This window comes from Mizuhopecten yessoensis, unplaced genomic scaffold, assembly GCF_002113885.1.
Source record: "Mizuhopecten yessoensis strain PY_sf001 unplaced genomic scaffold, ASM211388v2 scaffold7473, whole genome shotgun sequence".
NCBI lineage: Eukaryota > Metazoa > Mollusca > Bivalvia > Pectinida > Pectinidae > Mizuhopecten > Mizuhopecten yessoensis.
The window spans coordinates 1,904,369-1,924,703 of record NW_018407065.1 but is presented as its reverse complement, the minus strand read 5'-3'; the positions used below and the strand labels follow the sequence as shown (position 1 = coordinate 1,924,703).

The 20,335-nt window shown below is 33.0% G+C and overlaps 1 protein-coding gene across 4 annotated transcripts; it reads right to left on the bottom strand.

The window, feature by feature from the left end:
• Positions 1-1,091: 1,091 nt before the first annotated feature.
• On the bottom strand, positions 1,092-19,053 carry LOC110453605 (PQ-loop repeat-containing protein 1-like). Of its 4 annotated transcripts, none has more exons than XM_021502608.1 (6): positions 18,970-19,053; positions 16,093-16,435; positions 15,030-15,166; positions 11,981-12,073; positions 5,738-5,954; positions 1,092-3,095 (listed from the first exon to the last, which is right to left on the bottom strand). In XM_021502608.1, the coding sequence occupies exons 2-6, from the start codon at positions 16,350-16,352 to the stop codon at positions 2,909-2,911; spliced, it is 894 nt and encodes a 297-aa protein (XP_021358283.1). In that variant the 5' UTR covers positions 16,353-16,435; positions 18,970-19,053; the 3' UTR covers positions 1,092-2,908. The 4 variants fall into 4 exon arrangements, with proteins under 4 accessions (XP_021358283.1, XP_021358284.1, XP_021358285.1 ...); XM_021502609.1 differs by having other exon boundaries at positions 18,954-19,040; XM_021502610.1 differs by having other exon boundaries at positions 18,934-19,025.
• Positions 19,054-20,335: the final 1,282 nt, after the last annotated feature.

The window sequence follows — 20,335 nt, the reverse complement described above, 5'->3', positions numbered from 1 at the left end:
AATATTTTACACCCCATAATAAACACAACAAGATTACTTATTTAATGAAAATGTGTCTGTATCCTTTTTTCAAGTTATATTTCCTGTTTTACCAGTACCTACATGTATGTGTGACATTTAATACATAAATGAACAACAGTATATACATTAGTACATGTACATTGTTCAAATTAAAATTACAAAATAAGAAGGGTTCTAATCACCAGCTGATATATACAACACAATTCCATTATTAAGTTTAGGTAATAACATTCAAAGATTGAGGCACCCTAAATTAAGCAATATTTCAATATTTATGGTTACAACTTGCAGAAATTAAAAACTTCTTATAAACAACAGCAGTAAAAGTAAATTCTAGATGGGTGCCAGAATATGGCCAATGAAGATTACCTGCAATTAGTCGAACTAAGTAGCTTACATAACGTTGGTAGGGGATATTAAAGTAACAAAATGTCATCTGTTTTATATGCATTACATGGGAAAATGGCAGAATGTTGGGGGTCAATCTTTAATACAGTTTATTTAATCAAAGAGCTAATTGGATGCAGCTAATTTCATAAAAGGAGGAATTTAAGGTAGGAATTTGTATACACATAGTATCATTGGTCTTCAACACCTTCCCTCTAGGTCATACATATATCAGCAACGACACTAAAATATCACAAATACAACCTTTAAGGCACAACACTCATCTACCATCCCTCACTCCCTTTAAATGTACATAAACACTAGTCTCTCATTAAAACAGATTCCCACCAAATAAGATCCAGTTACAAGTCATCATACCACTGATATAAAGCACACACAAACATCACATGTGTTTAATTAGGCCTTGTCTCCACATTTTATGCATGGTGTACATTACATTACAGCAACATATTGCACATCAAATCCTGTTAATAAAGTGAAATGCAACATAATATAACATGCTATCTTTAGGTATCATCAAAAACTAAAGTATCTACACCTCTTACTACAAAATGAAGACAACTGACTAGATTTGGATATTACCGCCGTACTACATGTATTTAACAGCTGACTGGCATTCACCTCTGAAGACACATTTAAACTCTTCCAATTCAGAGGTTGGAATAGTTCATTATGAAATTTCAGGGGTGAATGAGTTAACAGAAATGAACAAAGCCAAACATCAAAATAAAACATGTCAGAAGTGATGTTTTCATTGGACATTACTGATGACAAAACAGAGACTGCTTGTTTGTTCTGTTTATAGGTACATGTACCGGTATGTGCGCACTCCTTTCCTTACCAAACATCAAGGGTGAATGAGTTAGTATTCAAACAGATTTTAAGGTCCATTTTTTTTTTTTTGGAGTCAATGTGATCAGAATAAATCTTCAAATTTGTATCATTTTTTATACAAATTTTTCATGTTATTGATTCATTTTAAGTAATAAATTTGTGAAACTGTCATTAAGCTAATCAGAAATAAATAGGCCAAGATTAATAAATTCTATGTATACTTCCCAACGCCAACTCTTTTACCAAACTTTCACACACATACCAATTTATATAGATATATGTTTTATGTGTTTAAACTTGTGTGGTAAACAAGTAAATATACATATGTATATCACATGACTACTATGTTATACTGAGCATATAATAAAGATATATTCGTAATTAGGCCAATGTTTACCATATGTTGTATATTTCAAAACACCAATTCTTTTACCACACATTTACAAATACACACATAATATATGTGTGTAAATACGGATGGTAAATGTGTATTTAGATCACGTATCTAATACGTTATACAGTGCATATACTCAAATAATTTATTTTTTTGAGTATTACCTCCTGTGACATCCTATTGTGACACTGGAACTAAGAAATGTTATTGTGTATTGTGACTTTGCAAGGAAGACTATAGACATGTCTTTAAGGCTGTGATCATTAGGACGCGACAATGGGTTCAGAAAAGATGTTTTCCACAAGTATTTGCATACATCCTTAGTAAGAAAAATCTTAATTTTATTTCATAAGAGGTTTATAAATGTCACCCCAAAGTTTTCTTTTTAGCTTGACATAGCAAAAATATAAAAAGCTAAAATGAAAGTTTAGGATAGTTCCAGAAACATTTTAATGAAAAAGGAATGAAGTTCTAAATTTAGAACATACACATCAGCAGCCTGTACCTTGTATAAAACAGAGATTCAGCAGCATGCATCACTCAGCTTAAATAAGATTTCAAGAGAAATTGTACTGTTGTTCATTCTAAAATCTCTTTAAACTACAAAACTTTTAAATGAAAAGCGTAAAATAATTCTATTTTAATGATGAAATCATTTCTTACTGTTCACTCATTGCATGCACATTCCAAATATGACATTTGTCTTATAAATTATGTGGTAATTTAAGTCATCTTTCTATCCAGTGTTAAATGATGCAAGTTTTTTTTTTTTTTTTTTTTCAATAATTTGCAGATGTACACAAAATCACAAGTCAGGGGATGAATTTTTTGCAGTTCTGTGTTTGTAATATATAAACTCCAATATGACTAATTGTCAATGACAAATGTTCAATTTAGATCTAGTTTTGGCAGAAATATTCACAATTAATGAAAAATCTCAATTACTGATAATGGACAATCTGAGGCTGGATGAAATCTCGAGAATGCATGTTTTATACAAGCAGGCTTGGACTATTACAGTTAACACAGTGATAATTCACCTATTCATATCTGCTAGTTGTGTTCACCTATACATGGAGTGGAGCATGAAGTATATCAAAGTTTAAAGAACAAAAAGGTTAACATTGGTGTGATAGATAATTTTAGAAACAAATGCTGCAACATAGCATATAACATATATATATTCTCTTACAGGCAAATACACCTACGGCCTGTAGGGTTAATGGAATTTAAAACTCTACTATATATAGGTTAACTACTGTAATATTTGGGGGCACGAGCTCGGAGGTTCCTATAGAGGAACACCTGTACAAATATAGATATGTCTATAGACACTTGCAGCATGCCACATATCCAAAACTGGGGTGGTGCCTCTCGCAGGATAAAGTAACCAGTCTTAAACACATCTCCACAAGTCCAGAACCCCACCATCTTCTTACTGAAACACACAGAGAAAATACAGGTTACTTAGGTCAAATCACTATCATCCTAGTACAAGGACAAACATTTCTATAAAATAGATTGAATGTCAAGCATCAAACCTATTCAAGGTATTCTTAAGCAACCAAAGGGCAGTAACTCCCATAAAAGCTGACGAAGTAAATTTGAGACATTGTCAATATCTATACTGTACCATCGTGTCATCAAACTAGAAAATGTCTGAATTACATAAATCCCCCTCCTCCATAAAAATGAATGCTCCTTCAATGTAAAATTAGATTTGTTGCTGACAACTCTCTTATAGAATATTTAGTTTTATCAAAACTCTGCTGAGAAGTCACTTGAGTTATAACTCTGAAATGTTTGATGATTTTTCCATAAAAAATGTGACCTCAGCCTGACCATTGAACACAGAAATATCAGTTTATCTGAGGCATTCCCATCCTTGACCGATGTATAATGTCTCATTAGAGCAATAACACTGAATTGGGAAGGGGTGGACATGGATAACTCTACATGCCCCCCCCCCCACCCCCCACCCCCGAAATAATGCCAGAGGTGGGGGTTAGAATAAGGATGAAAGGATGTTGACAGGCCATTTACCCACTAGTATCCATTCATCATTTTAATTGACAGGTGCCACTCATTTTAATTCAGCAATAAAAAATAATAATAACAAGAGGCCCATGGGCCTAAACGGTCACCTGAGTCTACAGTATTTATTTTTGTTGTTGAAATATGTACCAATTTGAGTAAAAAATAGTATAATGTTAACTTAACTTTGTCAGGACCATGAGCTGATCATTCCTAGACCAATTTTAAGTGAGATCGGCCTATTAGAACTTAGTAGCAAAATAGCGGCCATGGCAGCCAAATTGTATTTCTGATTGACCCGAAAAATAACAACACTTTGTCAGGACCATGATTCGATCATTCCTACAAAGTTTCAGTTCAATCGGCCAAGTAGATCTTTACTTTAAGTTTGAAATAGTTTACCAAAATGGCAGCTGTGGTGGCCATATTGGATTTCTGATCGACCTGAAAAATAACAACACTTTGTCAGGACCATGAGTCAATCATTCCTACAAAGTTTCAGTTCAATCGGCCTAGCAGAACTTGACTTTAAGTTTGAAATATGTTTTCAAAATGGTGGCCGTGGCGGCCATATTGGATTTATGATTGACCTGAAAAATAACAACACTTTGTCAGGACCATGAGTCGATCATTCCTACAAACTTTAAGTTCAATCGGTCCAGCAGAACTTGACTTTAAGTTTGAAATAGGTTTTCAAAATGGCGGCCGTGGTGGCCATATTGGATTTCTGATCGACCCAAAAAATAACAACACTTTGTCAGGACCATGAGGCGATCATTCCTACCAACTTTCAGTTCAATCGGTCCAGCAGAACTTGACTTTAAGTTTGAAATAGGTTTTCAAAATGGTGGCCGTGGCGGCCATATTGGATTTCTGATCGACCCGAAAAATAACAACACTTTGTCAGGACCATGAGGCGATCATTCCTACCAACTTTCAGTTCAATCGGCCCGGCAGAACTTGACTTTAAGTTTGAAATGTAAAATGTTAACGGACGACGGACGACGGACGACGGACGACGGACGACGACGGATGAAAACGGATAGCAATAGGTCACTTGAGCTAAAGCTCAGGTGACCTAAAAATCAAATGCTGAAACCATTGACCTACTTCATTCCTTGTATTGAACAAATATATAAAATATAAACTAAGACTTGACCGAACATATTACTTGTACTGTATGTCATATGAAGGCTTGACCTAACTCATTCCTTGTACTGTATAAAATATAAACTATGACTTGACCCAACTCATTCCTTGTACTGTATAAAATATAAACTATGACTTGACCGAACATATTACTTGTACTGTATGTCATATGAAGGCTTGACCTAACTCATTCCTTGTACTGTATAAAATATAAACTATGACTTGACCCAACTCATTCCTTGTACTGTATAAAATATAAACTATGACTTGACCGAACATATTACTTGTACTGTATGTCATATGAAGGCTTGACCTAACTCATTCCTTGTACTGTATAAAATATAAACTATGACTTGACCCAACTCATTCCTTGTACTGTATAAAATATAAACTATGACTTGACCGAACATATTACTTGTACTGTATGTCATATGAAGGCTTGACCTAACTCATTCCTTGTACTGTATAAAATATAAACTATGACTTGACCCAACTCATTCCTTGTACTGTATAAAATATAAACTATGACTTGACCGAACATATTACTTGTACTGTATGTAATATGAAGTAAGGCTTGACCTAACTCATTCCTTGTACAATGTACTGTATAAAATATAAACTAAGACTTGACCCAACTCATTCCTTGTACGTAATCCGTTGTACTGTATAAAGTTGTGTATGGTGGCAATGCCATGGTAAAAGTTTCCAGGCCACTTACCCACTAGTATCCATTTTCAATTTAAATAAACAAGTACCAATCATTTTAATTCAGCAATTATTAATGGTACAGTGTTATTCACAAAAAATGCTTTTTTTTTTGTAAAAAGCTGAAACCACTGACCTACTTCTTTCCTTGTACTGTACGTGCAAGTAAAAAGAAACTAAGGTTTGACCTACCTCATTCCTTGAGTTGATTTATTTTGGAAATTCCTGTAAAACTGTGGTGCCCCTAATAAGGCTTCTGCAAACACAGCTAGAAATCCTATAAGTTCTACATAGATAATGTTGTTTAAGAGGAGGAAGGTCAGCAGTGCCACCATAGCCGTGAACAACATGATGAACTGGATATAACTTTTGAAGTCGGTCCACTGCCAAAACTGATGACGGTCAAAGTCTACAAAACAAAACAAATGATTTTTTAATGATAATCTAATTCCAATTATCAAAGATTGAACAGATTGTTACTACTTTTAGAGAACAAATCATGAATTATTTGTGTTAATTTCTATCACTTAGTAACGTTGATATTGATTAGTAGTTAATCAAATTAAAAGAACAGAATGAATTTACATGCATGTTAATTTCACATTTTGTTGTTTCATGTTTATAATAGCTTATTGTTCTATATGATATAATCTCATCTCTATTTTTTTTCAACTTCGAAATTTATATTTCAATCTGTAACTTCTCTAAACTGACAGTACATATCCATATATGAAAATGATATACAACATCAGCTCTTGTCATTAGCCACAAAAGCAATAAGCATACATGTATACCCGATTACTATTGGTAGTGTTCAAACAAAATAAAACAGCTTTTAGAATTTTTGACAAGAAAGGAATAAAGTGAAATGCCACAAATTGAAGTATTTGGGCACTGATTTTATACTACTCAAATATTCTATGTCTTTTACATATTTCAAATGTCTGTTCCTTAACTTGTTTCTTTTTCAATGAACACAAAAAATAAAACAGCAATAGTTATTAATCTATAACTCGTTTTGATAAAATGTTTTCCTTTTCTTGATCACTGAAAACTTGATCACTTGATCAACCTTGGTAGAAGTTGAAAATTGAGGCAAATATGGAAAAATATGTCAAAATATATGTCTCAATTTTGTGTATGACATTCATGTAGATCAATAGAGAAACAAGATCAACATTTTCATTATCTTTTTTTTTTTAAAGTAAAACAACATGGCATAAAAAGGAAAATGAATCAATTCCCAAATATTAATCCGATATGGCACTTCACTCTACCCGTAAATATATTCAAAATCTTCAGGTCAAAATCAAACCAATGTAAGGTTGTTTGGTAGATAACACTGTGTAAAATACATTACACAACCAAGCCTACTAAATGCCATGCATAAAAGTGATTACTATACTTTAGTGTTAAAACTCAAACCAAGGCTTACTGATATAAACTGTAATGTTCTGGGTATTAACCCATTCAAGAGTCCATTATCACATTAACTTGTATGTGTGATGCTGTTTGAAACAAGACACATGCACCCATTGACCTTAGCAATCCACCTTTAGTTCATTTTAGATACGATATACACAGATCTATTCAAGAAACTCAAGACATCTTTAAAAATAAAATATCAATATCTTAAGTGAAATATATATATATATAGTCTTACATATAACAGAGATAATTCCAATAAATTTTGTAATAACAGAAATATTTTTCAATGATATAGAAATCTCATGTTATTTGATAATAGCTAGAGATATATTCAAATGAAATAGATATCTAAACAAAAAGAAAAAATATCATTAAATGGAAATATCTTCGAATAGATCAAAGATACATTTCAATGAATTAATGATATCTATAAAGTTAATGTAACATACGTCTCATATAGTTAAGACTTTTCGAAAAATATCTCCAAAATTGTAGTTAGTATCTACATAGAATCAACTACATTTTTAATGTTGAAAATTTTTCAGTAACAGTAGCAATAATAATATATATTTCTGTATTCCAACGTTTTTGCACTGGTTAACATTCATAGAAGAGTAAATGTTTAAAGATTGAATTTCATTTGTATGATCTATAATTCTCGATATCAGGTGAATTAAAAGGCATCCACAGTTCTTCTAGACAGAGATATTTTCATATTCATAGGTCTTTGTTTAACAATATGCAAACAATACTCTCGAAGATAAAGTTTAAATCAGTTTTATACATTTTAGGTATTGTACAGGGTATCAGTTTTACCATGACTGATTTCGCTATAACAGACTAACAGGATAAAATAATAATATAATGTAACATCACAGATTAATCAGCCACAAAAACAAACATTTCTGTAACAAACTGGGATTCATGCATGGATGGGTCGGGGTATATCACAGTGCCACGATTCTGTTCGTAAACATCATGCTAAAATATCAATATAACTTCCTCTGTCATGCAACACTCTGACTTTTGCCGTCTTCTTAACAACGTTCATATGCTGTTATTATAAATCTGCCTCCAAATCTTACTCAACAGTGATATGGATAATACAGCATCTGTAAATCTCATGATCGTAAAACTGAGAATTGATATTGTACATTGTAGAACACAACATCTGTCAATAATAACATGTTTTCCTACTTTTTAAATTCACACATCATACCATATAACATGATTAATGTAACATTCGACAAAAATTGTCATCAGATTATGTAGAAAACTATATAAATAATATAACCATCATAAGACAACTCATCTTTTTTCATGATCATCTCATTCATCTGGGACAGTAAACAAACGTTGATATAAACTAATATCTATAACTTCACTTGATCTTACCTATTTTAACATATATTGGCATTATTCTTGATAGTGACATTATTAATACATGATTGTACAATGTACAAAAATATCAGCATGAACAATAACAGACATGTATAACAATATGGCATTATTGACATTTTACTCCCCTAAATTTCATCTTAGAGCAGTGGCGGGTATATCGACTCCCCGAGTGACCATCCAATTTATTTCCATGATGGGTGTATATATTTTCATGAGAATTGCTTTCTAACACTTCAATGATAAGGTGGTCAATATTTGTCAATGACTCATAAATGCATGGTGAATTACATATATCCAGACAGGTACTATTTAATATCCATATAAGTTCATTAAATGTTGGCCAAAATTACACCTGACAGCCAAAAAAACCCAACACTGCTTCAATAAAGTTGATTTTGTAAAGACAAACAATAATCCTCCCGAATTAAAATGAGTTGCAAACTTTGAAACATCTATGTTTGGCTAAAAATAAAGGACAGCGATAAACTATTGAAAACAAAAAATATTAAAACACCACCATGCTAATAAGCATCACAACATCAAAATTAACAGCGTAGGTGAGTTGATATATACTAGCACTACTAGGGAGTCTGTTCAGGGACGGGTTGGGTGTAGGTAACATACATATAGTATAAGGGACCATCACATAGACAATACTCTACCTTGATCAGGATGTTTGATCTAGACCATACAGGTCCAAGTGTCTTAACATTATAGTCTGAATATAAGTCACTTCTATGTAATTAGGTGTCTTAATCTGATCTAGACCATACAGGTCCAAGTGTCTTAATATTATAGTCTGAATATAAGTCACTTCTATGTAATTAAGTGTCATAATCTGATCTAGACCATACAGGTCCAAGTGTCTTAACATTATAGTCTGAATATAAGTCACTTCTATGTAATTAAGTGACTTAATCTGATCTAGACCATACAGGTCCAAGTGTCTTAACATTATAGTCTGAATATAAGTCACTTCTATGTAATTTGGTCTCTTAATCTGATCTAGACCATACAGGTCCAAGTGTCTTAACATTAAAGTCTGAATCTAAGTCACTTCTATGTAATTAGGTATCTTAATCTGATCTAGACCATACAGGTCCAAGTGTCTTAACATTAAAGTCTGAATCTAAGTCACTTCTATGTAATTAAGTGTCATAATCTGATCTAGACCATACAGGTCCAAGTGTCTTAATATTATAGTCTCAATATAAGTCACTTCTATGTAATTAAGTGTCTTAATCTGATCTAGACCATAAAGGTCCAAGTGTCTTAACATTATAGTCTGAATATAAGTCACTTCTATGTAATTAAGTGTCTTAATCTGATCTAGACCATACAGATCCAAGTGTCTTAACATTATAGTCTGAATATAAGTCACTTCTATATAATTAAGTGTCTTAATCTGATCTAGACCATAAAGGTCCAAGTGTCTTAACATTATAGTCTGAATCTAAGTCACTTCTATGTAATTAGGTATCTTAATCTGATCTAGACCATACAGGTCCAAGTGTCTTAACATTATAGTCTGAATATAAGTCAATTCTATGTAATTAGGTGTCTTAATCTGATCTAGACCATACAGATCCAAGTGTCTTAACATTATAGTCTGAATATAAGTCACTTCTATATAATTAAGTGTCTTAATCTGATCTAGACCATAAAGGTCCAAGTGTCTTAACATTATAGTCTGAATATAAGTCAATTCTATGTAATTAGGTGTCTTAATCTGATCTAGACCATACAGGTCCAAGTGTCTTAAAAGTATCATCTGAATCTAAGTCACTTTTATATAATTTAGTGTCTTAATCTGCAAAGAATATATTTACATTTGTATCTCATATGGATTAAGTGCCATTACTTAGATTATATGTTTGAACATAAATCAATGGTCTTCTCCTGACATTAGCTGTCCACTTGAATTGTCTGATTAGATCAGATTTGAGTGACTTATAACTTTGTCTAAAGCCATTAAAATACAAGTACTTTTTATGTCTTCAATTGTCTCAAATCAGTCTTGTGTAGCGAAATAACATGAAAACCCATTTATCATTGTACCAATTATTGTAAATTCTGAAATAACTGGAGCTCTGATGATTTCAATACTATCTTGAGTAACACCATACTTGAACACTGTCCTAAGTAATGTTATTTATATATTTTGATATATTGAAGCTGAATGCAAGAATTTTCAGTAAAATGGGAATTATTTTCCTATGTGATTATTTTGTTGCATCATTTATGGTGTAGAAATCCTAACTTGGGCAATGTTGATGTAATTATTAGCGTTTCACTATGTTCGGAATGAGATTCATCAATTTAGAATAATTAATATATACTAAGTTTGTTTGAACACAGAGAGTAATTGAAAACTTATTTTGTCAGCTTTGTTTTTTGGACTCTTGCTTGACAAAGGAAACAGACCTTTCAAGCTCGTAAAATGAGTTTCAAATTACTGTTTGTGTTCAAAGAACTTTACATATATTTAACTATGTTTACAGTAACTTCACACCGACATGTTTTTCTGTTAATCAAGTTTGTATATATTTCCACAACTTTTGAGTACCTACCCATGGAAATCAATATTCACCAACCACATAAAACTGGCCTTCAAGGGGGGTGGGGGGATAATTAATGCACTGCAGAAGTGGAAATAAACTAATGCAAAAATAACTAAGTATGAATAATGATAAATTAAAGATAATAAACAGAATCGAGGTTTCTGAACCATTGCCAATGCAAACAATATCCAAACTTGCTACCAGTTTAAAGAATCACAATACAAACATTTTCATAAGCTAGAATGTAAGGTCAAGTTCCATATGTGTTTCAAAATTAATTAACTCATTCACCCCTGAAGACACATTTGAACTCTTCCAATTCAAAGGTTGGAATAGTTCATTATGAAATTCAGAGGTAAATGAATGAGGTAATAGAAATGAACAAAGACAAACATCAAAATAAAACATGTCAGAAGTGATGTTTTCATTGGACATTACTGATGACAAAACAGAGATTGTTTGCTTGTTCTGTTTATAGGTACATGTAGGTGTGCACTCCTTTCATGTGTGGGGGGTACCAAACAACAAACCAGATTACTGGCTGAACAAATGGGGAGAGGGCCAATCAGAAACCAATAAATTATTAAATATTATAAATTATAATATACAATGTTGTTAATTTGCAAAATTATTTCTAACATTCTGCTCAATTTTATATAAAAAACATAAACTACTGTTGATCTTTAAACATTTTGAGGTGGTAAAAGGGAAAATATAAGCAGAGGTGTACAATTTCTTATTTCAAGTACTAGCCCACAGACACATTTTAAAAAGCTTTTCTAACCAGGCCAATACTCTCCCAGTGAGAACCGAACATTTTCATTAGCCCCAGACGTCAAATCCTTTCAGTCCTGAGCACTAGACTGGAGTAATTGTACACCCCTGCTTAGCAAGTCGAATTCCCACCAACTTAACCAAGCTAACACGAAGTATACCACACTCACAGTGCTATAATTATAGTGTTTGTATTAAGAAGCAGAGAAATGAAGGTTACGGTCAGTGCAGATGAAAATTGGAATATGATTGAAAACTATTGACTACATACCAAGGAATGTAGACCTGCCCGCAGCCTTCCCCAGGGAGGGGTATGACCGGGAGGTTTCTGAGTCGCCATTTTGGTGAGGGTGATTCTTAGAATCTGCCATGAACACAGCAAACAACAGACTGACAGTGAGTTAAATGTAGATAGGGGGTATGGTACCGGTGTGTTATTATCAGTATCACATGTTAGTGTATAATGATAATGTAGTTGTAATACATGGTCACAAAGTCTGTTCACCTTACCACACAGAAATTATTATTGTACAGGTAGGATCTGTCTTCGGTCTAGTACCTGTTATTCCATATTGTTGATAATTTCTGATGTCATGATAACCAAAAAGAAAATCAACCCTTATTTATTGCTGACATCACAGAGCCACATATTTGACAGTTCACACTACTGTTCATGGCATTTGGGACAAAATGTTGTAAAAACAAAATTGTCCATGAAATCGTTAAAGAATGTCAGTTGTATATAGACATTTTATTTTGCTGATTTTGGAATTAGGGCAACAACTTTATGTTAAGTCCAATATGTTCAACTAAATATTTTATAGAGCTACATCTAAAATTAGCAATTAATAAACTGTTGATATTGTCTATAAAGTAATACTAGCTGTTTACCTGTGCAAATTCATTAAATATAGCATTCAAGAGATTTTACAAGTTTTAAGCAAGGAATTTGAAATAAAATGAATAAAAATGAAAAATATCATGAGAACTGTTATCACTTTTTGGTTTTAACTCTTTAAATTTCTACAAGACATATACAGGAGAGCACTTGCTTCACCTGCGTTGAGTATCCACAAGATACACAATGGCTATACAACCGAGGACCTTACCATGCACTACAACACACAGTAACAATCGTCCATAGAACATAATATACTATAATGAAACATTAAACGAGAAGCACAATAAATGGATAATCTAGTTGGAAACTCGATAAGATAAAATGAAAATCAAATCTATTGATAAAAAGTAATCTGTCACAACTATGAACCAGTGACAACATCTACCAGGTTCGATACACAAATTTTATATCATAAGGTTTTATATGTGATGAACATATTATATGTAGCAGGTGATTTATCTTTGTTTTATAAATATGTATGATTGTATGTAATGATCTTTGATCCCTGACATGTGGATTCTTGAACTCCGCAAAGTTTCTTTCCCTTTGGAAAACAATTTCAGTCCCAACATAGATAGGAGGGGCACAGAGAGAAGCAAAGCCGTAGTACTAGTCCCGTTACAAGTATTAGGTTATGGAATATTACGTCATCACATCAGTATTCATATTGCATCCAGAATGTGATGTATTTCGCAATGTAATAAATGGTTTGTCTTAGTTATAAAACTCATGCTGAAGTATTATAAATTATTCACATGGCAGTATTTAGTAAATAATGAAATGAAATAATATCATAAATTAGTGAAAATGTCTTGTTTAGTAAAATTGATGTCCCTCCACAATGGTTATACAATGTACATACCATAAAGAGAGACAACTCTGTCAAATTGTGTGTTATTAGGGTTGAATGTACCAGTACAGAAAAATAGTTTATATAAACAGAAACGAAAACACATTATAACTTTTCAGAAAAGCATCTCTGCTCGACTATGGGAATTCTGAAACTCTTTACCAAGAAGCAGGGAGCTTTTCTATTGCAGTACTGTCCTAACTCTTGTTAATACTTTTCTGCACCATTATACACTGTACAATTACCCAAGAATAACATCAAAGTGTTTTAACTCCCTAAAGGGGTCTCAAACCAGTCATTGACTTTGTATGGTTGTAGAGGAGATGACAGAAAGACAACTTACCAAGGCCTGACTCTCTACCTAGAACTCACTCAATCTTGTTTATCTAAGAGCTGTGTGCTTTGCTAGTCAGATTGACATTTTGCTTCATTGCCTTACTTGCAATTTGTAAGAAATTACTTCACCAATGAATGAAATTGTTATCTTCTATAAGCAGCGAAAATGTGTTGGTGCTTAACACTATCTTAGAGACTAAGACAGTTACATACCATGGATGAATATTTTAAAACGTTTTCCTCCTAACTAAAGAGGAGGACCAGAGACACCATGTCCTTTTACGGTGTTGATGAGTAGAAATCCAGGTAAGATCTGTCATGGATAAACTATACACTAGATATATATTATAAAAGTCCTCACAAGTATAACATCACACTAATACTGTACACGGATAGTCCGATACATAGTTACAGCAGATACAATTTGTCACACTTGCTAAACATCTTATCAACACAGTAAGCTCATTGATAGCCATGACACAAGAAAATGGTAATGCTGTCAGTAATCAAAGGAAGCCAGTTCAGAAAAGAAATAGGTAAGGTAGATGAGAAAAGATGTAGACCAATTGAGGTGCCTCTTACCTCATACTATGTTAAAGTTATTAGTAAAGAGGAAATTAAGATTTTAAAACGTAAACGGTCATGAATAATTCAGACTTTGAAACAGTGATAATCTTACACAGATTAAATTAGAATATATGTCTTATAGATATACTGGTAGGTTGTCTTGACAGAATTTAGTTTTTATGAAGAAAAAATATTAGAAAAGGGTAATGAAAGAAAAAGTATAGCATAGTAAATCTGTATAGTAATGAAAACTAAAAGAAATATTCAAGTTGTAGATGGACAGACAGACATTGATAAAAAGCATTTTTTGTGAAAAATTCTGTATGGGTGGTATACACCACCAAATGAGATAATTATATGTATATTGAAAAGAATGTCAAATTCAAAAACCCACATATATCTGTATATGAAATGAAAGATGTGCAGAAAAGGTTTGAAATATTGTGTGCATAATATATGTGGTATCAATTTAATACTACGTAAGTGTTCATGTATAAGTGTTGTTATCTTCCTTGACCAGCCACCAATATGATTCCATACATTCAAATATATACTGTACAATATATTGAGGATATAAATGTTATCTCTAAAAATACTTTATAATACAGAATAACATTAAGATTAGGTTGCCAAATGTCATTATACGATGTAATTATGGGACCTTACCAGTAAATTGATGTTGTTTTGACGCCACTATTTCTGACTTGTTCTTCATCTGTACACACAGGCGCATCATCATCATCATCGTGAACACCATTATAACACTTTGGGCAAGAAGAGGCAACTCAAAGTGCTTTCCAAACCTATAAGTACAGTTTCAAAAAATATTTAGATTCATTAAAATATTACAGCATTTCCAATTTTATAAGTAATTCTTAAGAATGTGTGCTGACAGATGCACCAATAAATTACCCAATAACATGTCTGATTCTGAATTATTCCAGATTATATATATATCCGTTAAGTTATAATTTAGGAGATACGAATAGATGATATTTAATTCAAATATACAACACTTGTAAGAAGCAAATTTGTGGGATCATTGTTTTAGTCGTTTTGAAACTCAAACAAATTAAAGAACATGTTTGCTATTATATCATGGATCACATTATATTTGAACATGACCCGGTCCAAATTTGTTGAGCTTGTTAACTCTTACTTAATGGCCATTTGACAAAAAAAGGTCATTTTAGGCCTACAGCAAAGACTGTAACATGTAAACACAAGTCACTAAACCGCTAAAATTGATGAAACATTAATACTGTGAGTAATGTCATGCATTATTTTATTATACTTGAATTTGGAAAAAAAATGAATAGGTACATACTTTGCAAATGAATATAAACAGTCCATGTGTCTTTATATCTGGATGTACATTGTTACCGTCATTGTATGCATACAAGATTTTGAATTTCTTTGAAATTTGATTTTTTACTGATTTCTTTTTATTTACGAATACACAGATTTACAAACACAATGTTTTTCATAAAGGTTACCAGAAAAGTTATTGCAAGGCAACAAAATAAAATCAATATTGAAAAAATTAACCTACCATAATTAATGAAGTACACAGCCAAAACTGATTCTTGAAAAACTTGGTCTAGACTTAAGTTATATTCAAATCTTTTCAGTGAATTATTTTTTCTATGGCAAATCTATTACAGGTACTGCCTTAAGAAAGTCTAAGAGACATACCAATTTACATAATTTTTACATAGTTAATACCAACCAGAACATGATCCTGAGTATATTGGCTATGAGCAGTGTGAGACAGACAAATGTAGAGAACCCATCTGTGTTACCAGACCGCCTGATGTCTCTGAACTGAGGAATGAACGGAACCACTCCTCCAAATACCATGGCACCAGCTGCCACCCAGTTGACGATCCCCATGACAGTGAGCTCCGGCATCATCCCTGACATGTGGTTGGGCAAATCAGACATGAAAGCCTGGAGCTGAACAGGTATAGGGGAGTCTGATGATGACATTTCACACTCAGCTTTTGTTTAAGTAGGGGTTGAGTTATTGATTGTCACACTTTCAAGTATTTAGGACATTGCACTATCAAACCCTGAAAATAAAGACAAATAAATTACAATCAAGTGTTATTTGTCATACATATGATACACAGCAGAATGTTTATCCTTAATACATTTAAATTTTATATATATTGTTTTGATGTTTCATATTCTATGACACGAAATCCCAGTGGGATCTTAGCGCCCACCATTGTACCATCTTCATTAGTTCTTTGTCAGTTCGATCTTTTCTCTTCTTTCCTCTAATCTGTTTGAATGAGTCATATGTTAACAGTAAATGCACTTTGAGGTAACTTTTGATCTTCATACTGATGTGTATGAAAGCCAACCTTCAAAGTGAGTTTGTCATTTCACATATTTACTAGTACAGTACTTAATGTGAAAGAAATAGAATCGATCATTGCAATATGAGAAAGATCTGTTTAGTTCTTCTTTTAACCCATTTTGGTTTTATGATCAGCCTCAAAATATAACATGCACAACGAGGGATGAAGGGGAACCTACATTTAAAATTTGAGAAAGATCCCTCTAGTTCTTCCGGAAAATTAGCGGTAACAATCCTACACTATCAAAATCGAAGATGGCTGTGTGTCGGCCATTTTGTTTATCCGATCAGTCTCAAAAGTTGCCCTGCACAGCTAAGGACCAAGGGGAACCTACATATAAATTTGAGAAAGATCACTCTGGTCCTTCTTGAGAAATAGCAATAACAAACTTTCACTATCAAAATCCAAAATGGCTGCCTGTCCGCCATGTTGTTTATCCGATCAGTCTCAAAAGTTGCCCTACACATTCTAAGGACTGAGGGGAACCTACATATAAAATTTGAGAAAGATCCCTCAGGTGCTTCTTGAGAAAAAGCAAAAACAAACTTTCACTATCAAAATCCAAGATGGCTGCCTGTCGGCCATGTTGTTTATCCGATCAGTCTCAAAAGTTGCCCTGCACAGCTAAGGACCAAGGGGAACCTACATATAAAATTTGAGAAAGATCCCTCGGGTACTTCTTGAGAAATAGCGATAACAAGAATAGTTTAAGGAAGGACCAGGGCCACGGACGCAGGGTGATTTGAATAGCCCACCATCAGATGATGGTGGGCTAAAAAGGAATCAAACAGATTGACATGAGGCTCTGCGGACATGTATTGCTCACCTCGATATTTAAGCAATCATGGAAATTGTTCTTGTATACATTTTTGCTCTATTTCTTAGATTCTTTGATATATGTAAGATATCTTTGATATTAAAAAAATCCTTTGAGGGATAAGGCATCCTTGATACTCCAGGGGTTACAATCACTTTCGCTCTCTGCACCCCTGGAATATGTCAATGAATAGTAAAATTGAAGACACTCGTCTACAGCTATTTGATTGGTCTCAGGGAAAACAAACGGACCAAACCTTCGGCTGATATTTATAGATATCCTTTTGAAACCAGTTATCAATTTTTAACTTAATTTATAATTCAAACATGAATTTCCACAATAGACTAGAGATTTGTGTATCCTCGCAACTGGTTCTTCTTCCTTCAAGGGTTATTGCTTTCTCAATTATACTGGATATAAACTTTTATTGTCATAGATAGTTGCAGTCCAATTCTTGCTAGCCCGAAATTCCTCTGGCCCCACACCAGACAGTACATCTCCTGTATCTGTTAAATGTTTAAGTCTGGTGCCAGACGAGAGGCCACATTACAGTAGTTTGAGGTTTTATCAATATAGCTGTAACAATCTGCATATAAAAAAATACCCATTATGCGATCAAAAAAAATGTATACAGATTGTTAGTTACATTGATTAGACGTTATACTCCTGTGGTTACATACATGCACTCATATATATACAGGTCCAGTACACTCTGCCGATTGAGCTATATAAATATAAAGACCTATATAGTTATATACACCTATACATTATAGCTGTATTGAGCTATATTTTCTCAGATTTCAATTTTCATTAAATTAAAGCAAAGTCGCATAAAACAATAAGGTTTATGGTAATATTAACTACAAAAAGCATACAGTTAGATGTTTATTTTCATAAATGTAAAATTTCCGATTTTTTTACATCATTATTTTTTAAAAAGAATACTTATATTTAATGTCTTTTGTTATCAACCTAATGGTACAATCTTCTTTTAAAAGCGACTTTGTTTCGTTTTCCTTGAAAAAAAATCAAATGAAAATAGCTCAAAAGACCTATTTCAGATAGGTCTTTACAGCTACATCTGTACATAGCTCAATCAGCAGTGTACTGGACCCGATATTTATATATTGCCCCTGATCACATCAGCGAGGACTGAAAAGAGTAAAATTTTAACAAATTCATCGGTTTTTCATGTCCAGCAAAATGACAGGTACATTTAAGATCAGTGAGCATACGTTGTTACACATGTGTAGAGTAACATTAGCTAATATATTCTAGCCATACCAAGCCCAAGCGGGCAATGTCAAATCCGAGAATGTGATCGCAATGGTGGGTTGACGAAAACGTTTAAAGAACAAAATATATATCCTCCTTTAAAATAAGATACCGAATGTGATATGATGATACCGGGTATGTTGCATACATGTGATTCGTAGAATCTATTAAGATTACTGTCCGTCGTCCGGTACGTGTTCGTCTCTACTTCATTTCAGCTATTGTAAACTAGAAGAGAGTTCTGCCCTAAGGGAAGTTACTCTACCCAAAACCAAGAATGATTTGCCTCCCTTTACGTTGAGTTTGGAACACAAGATACAAGAATTTTTATTTAGAGTCGTATATGTTATAATGGAAACATTAGCTCTGTAGCGCTATTATTACGACAAAAAAGGTATACAACAGGATATAAAATACAACATGCAGAAAACAACAGGCATTATATAGCAAGGTGTATACATGCACAGACAAGAATTTTTTTTAGATCACAGCATGCAGTAATTAAAAACAACTTGGCACGTACAGAACAAAGTAAAAATCTATATTAAAATTAATGCTGCATAAAAGATTCATGCCACATTCTCACAAATTAAGAAACCATGATTCAGCATATACATAAATGTCAATATGGCATGAGTTAAAATTGACCGAATATAAGCTAATATAGCATAAATTAAAAAGATGATTTGACAAGCATTGAGTAAGTCATACAATGCGTAAATAAGAGCACTAAGCAGAAAATGAAAGGAAGTAAAACCATAGAAGCATGGTATCACAAGACATGGTAAAAACTAAGTATAGAAATGATAAAAGGGTTGAACAAACAAACAAGACTAGTTACATATGGCGCAGGAACACAACTGGCCGTCCCAAGTGTGCAGCAGTCTGCGAAAGCTCTGGACATTTTCTACTTTCCTCAGTTCATTAGGCAAATTGTTCCACACTTGGGCAGCCTCAAAACGAAAAGATTTTTTTCCATACCGTGTTGTGCTAACTCTTGGTACCTTAATGGTGTTCTCTTGCCTGAAATTATATTCAACATTATTTTTAACAATCAAATCATTTAAAAATTCTGGGGCTAGCCCGTTTAAAATTTTAAAGACTTCTGTTACCATAGTCTTCATTCTAACAAGGGGAAAAGATGTGAGGTTGTTTCTGCGTAAAATATCTATCACAGGTGAGGCAAAATCGTTTTCAATAAAACGCAGAGCTCTTTCCTGTATCTTTTCCATCTTTCGAGTGTTGCTGAGGCTACAAAAATGCAAGACTAGGGGCAGTAATTGTAATTAGATTAAATAAAAGATTTAAAAATGGTGATCTTTCCCTTTTTGGTAAGACTATTTCCAATTCTTTTCAAAATAATTGTTTGGAGGCCTTTCTACAGATCTTAGATACATGGTCATCAAATCTCAATAAAGAGTCAATCTCCAAACCTAGCAGAGTAACACTATTTTACAATCAATTACCTGGTCTCCAATAGAAAAGGATTTAATGTTGTCACAGGTTTTTCCCCC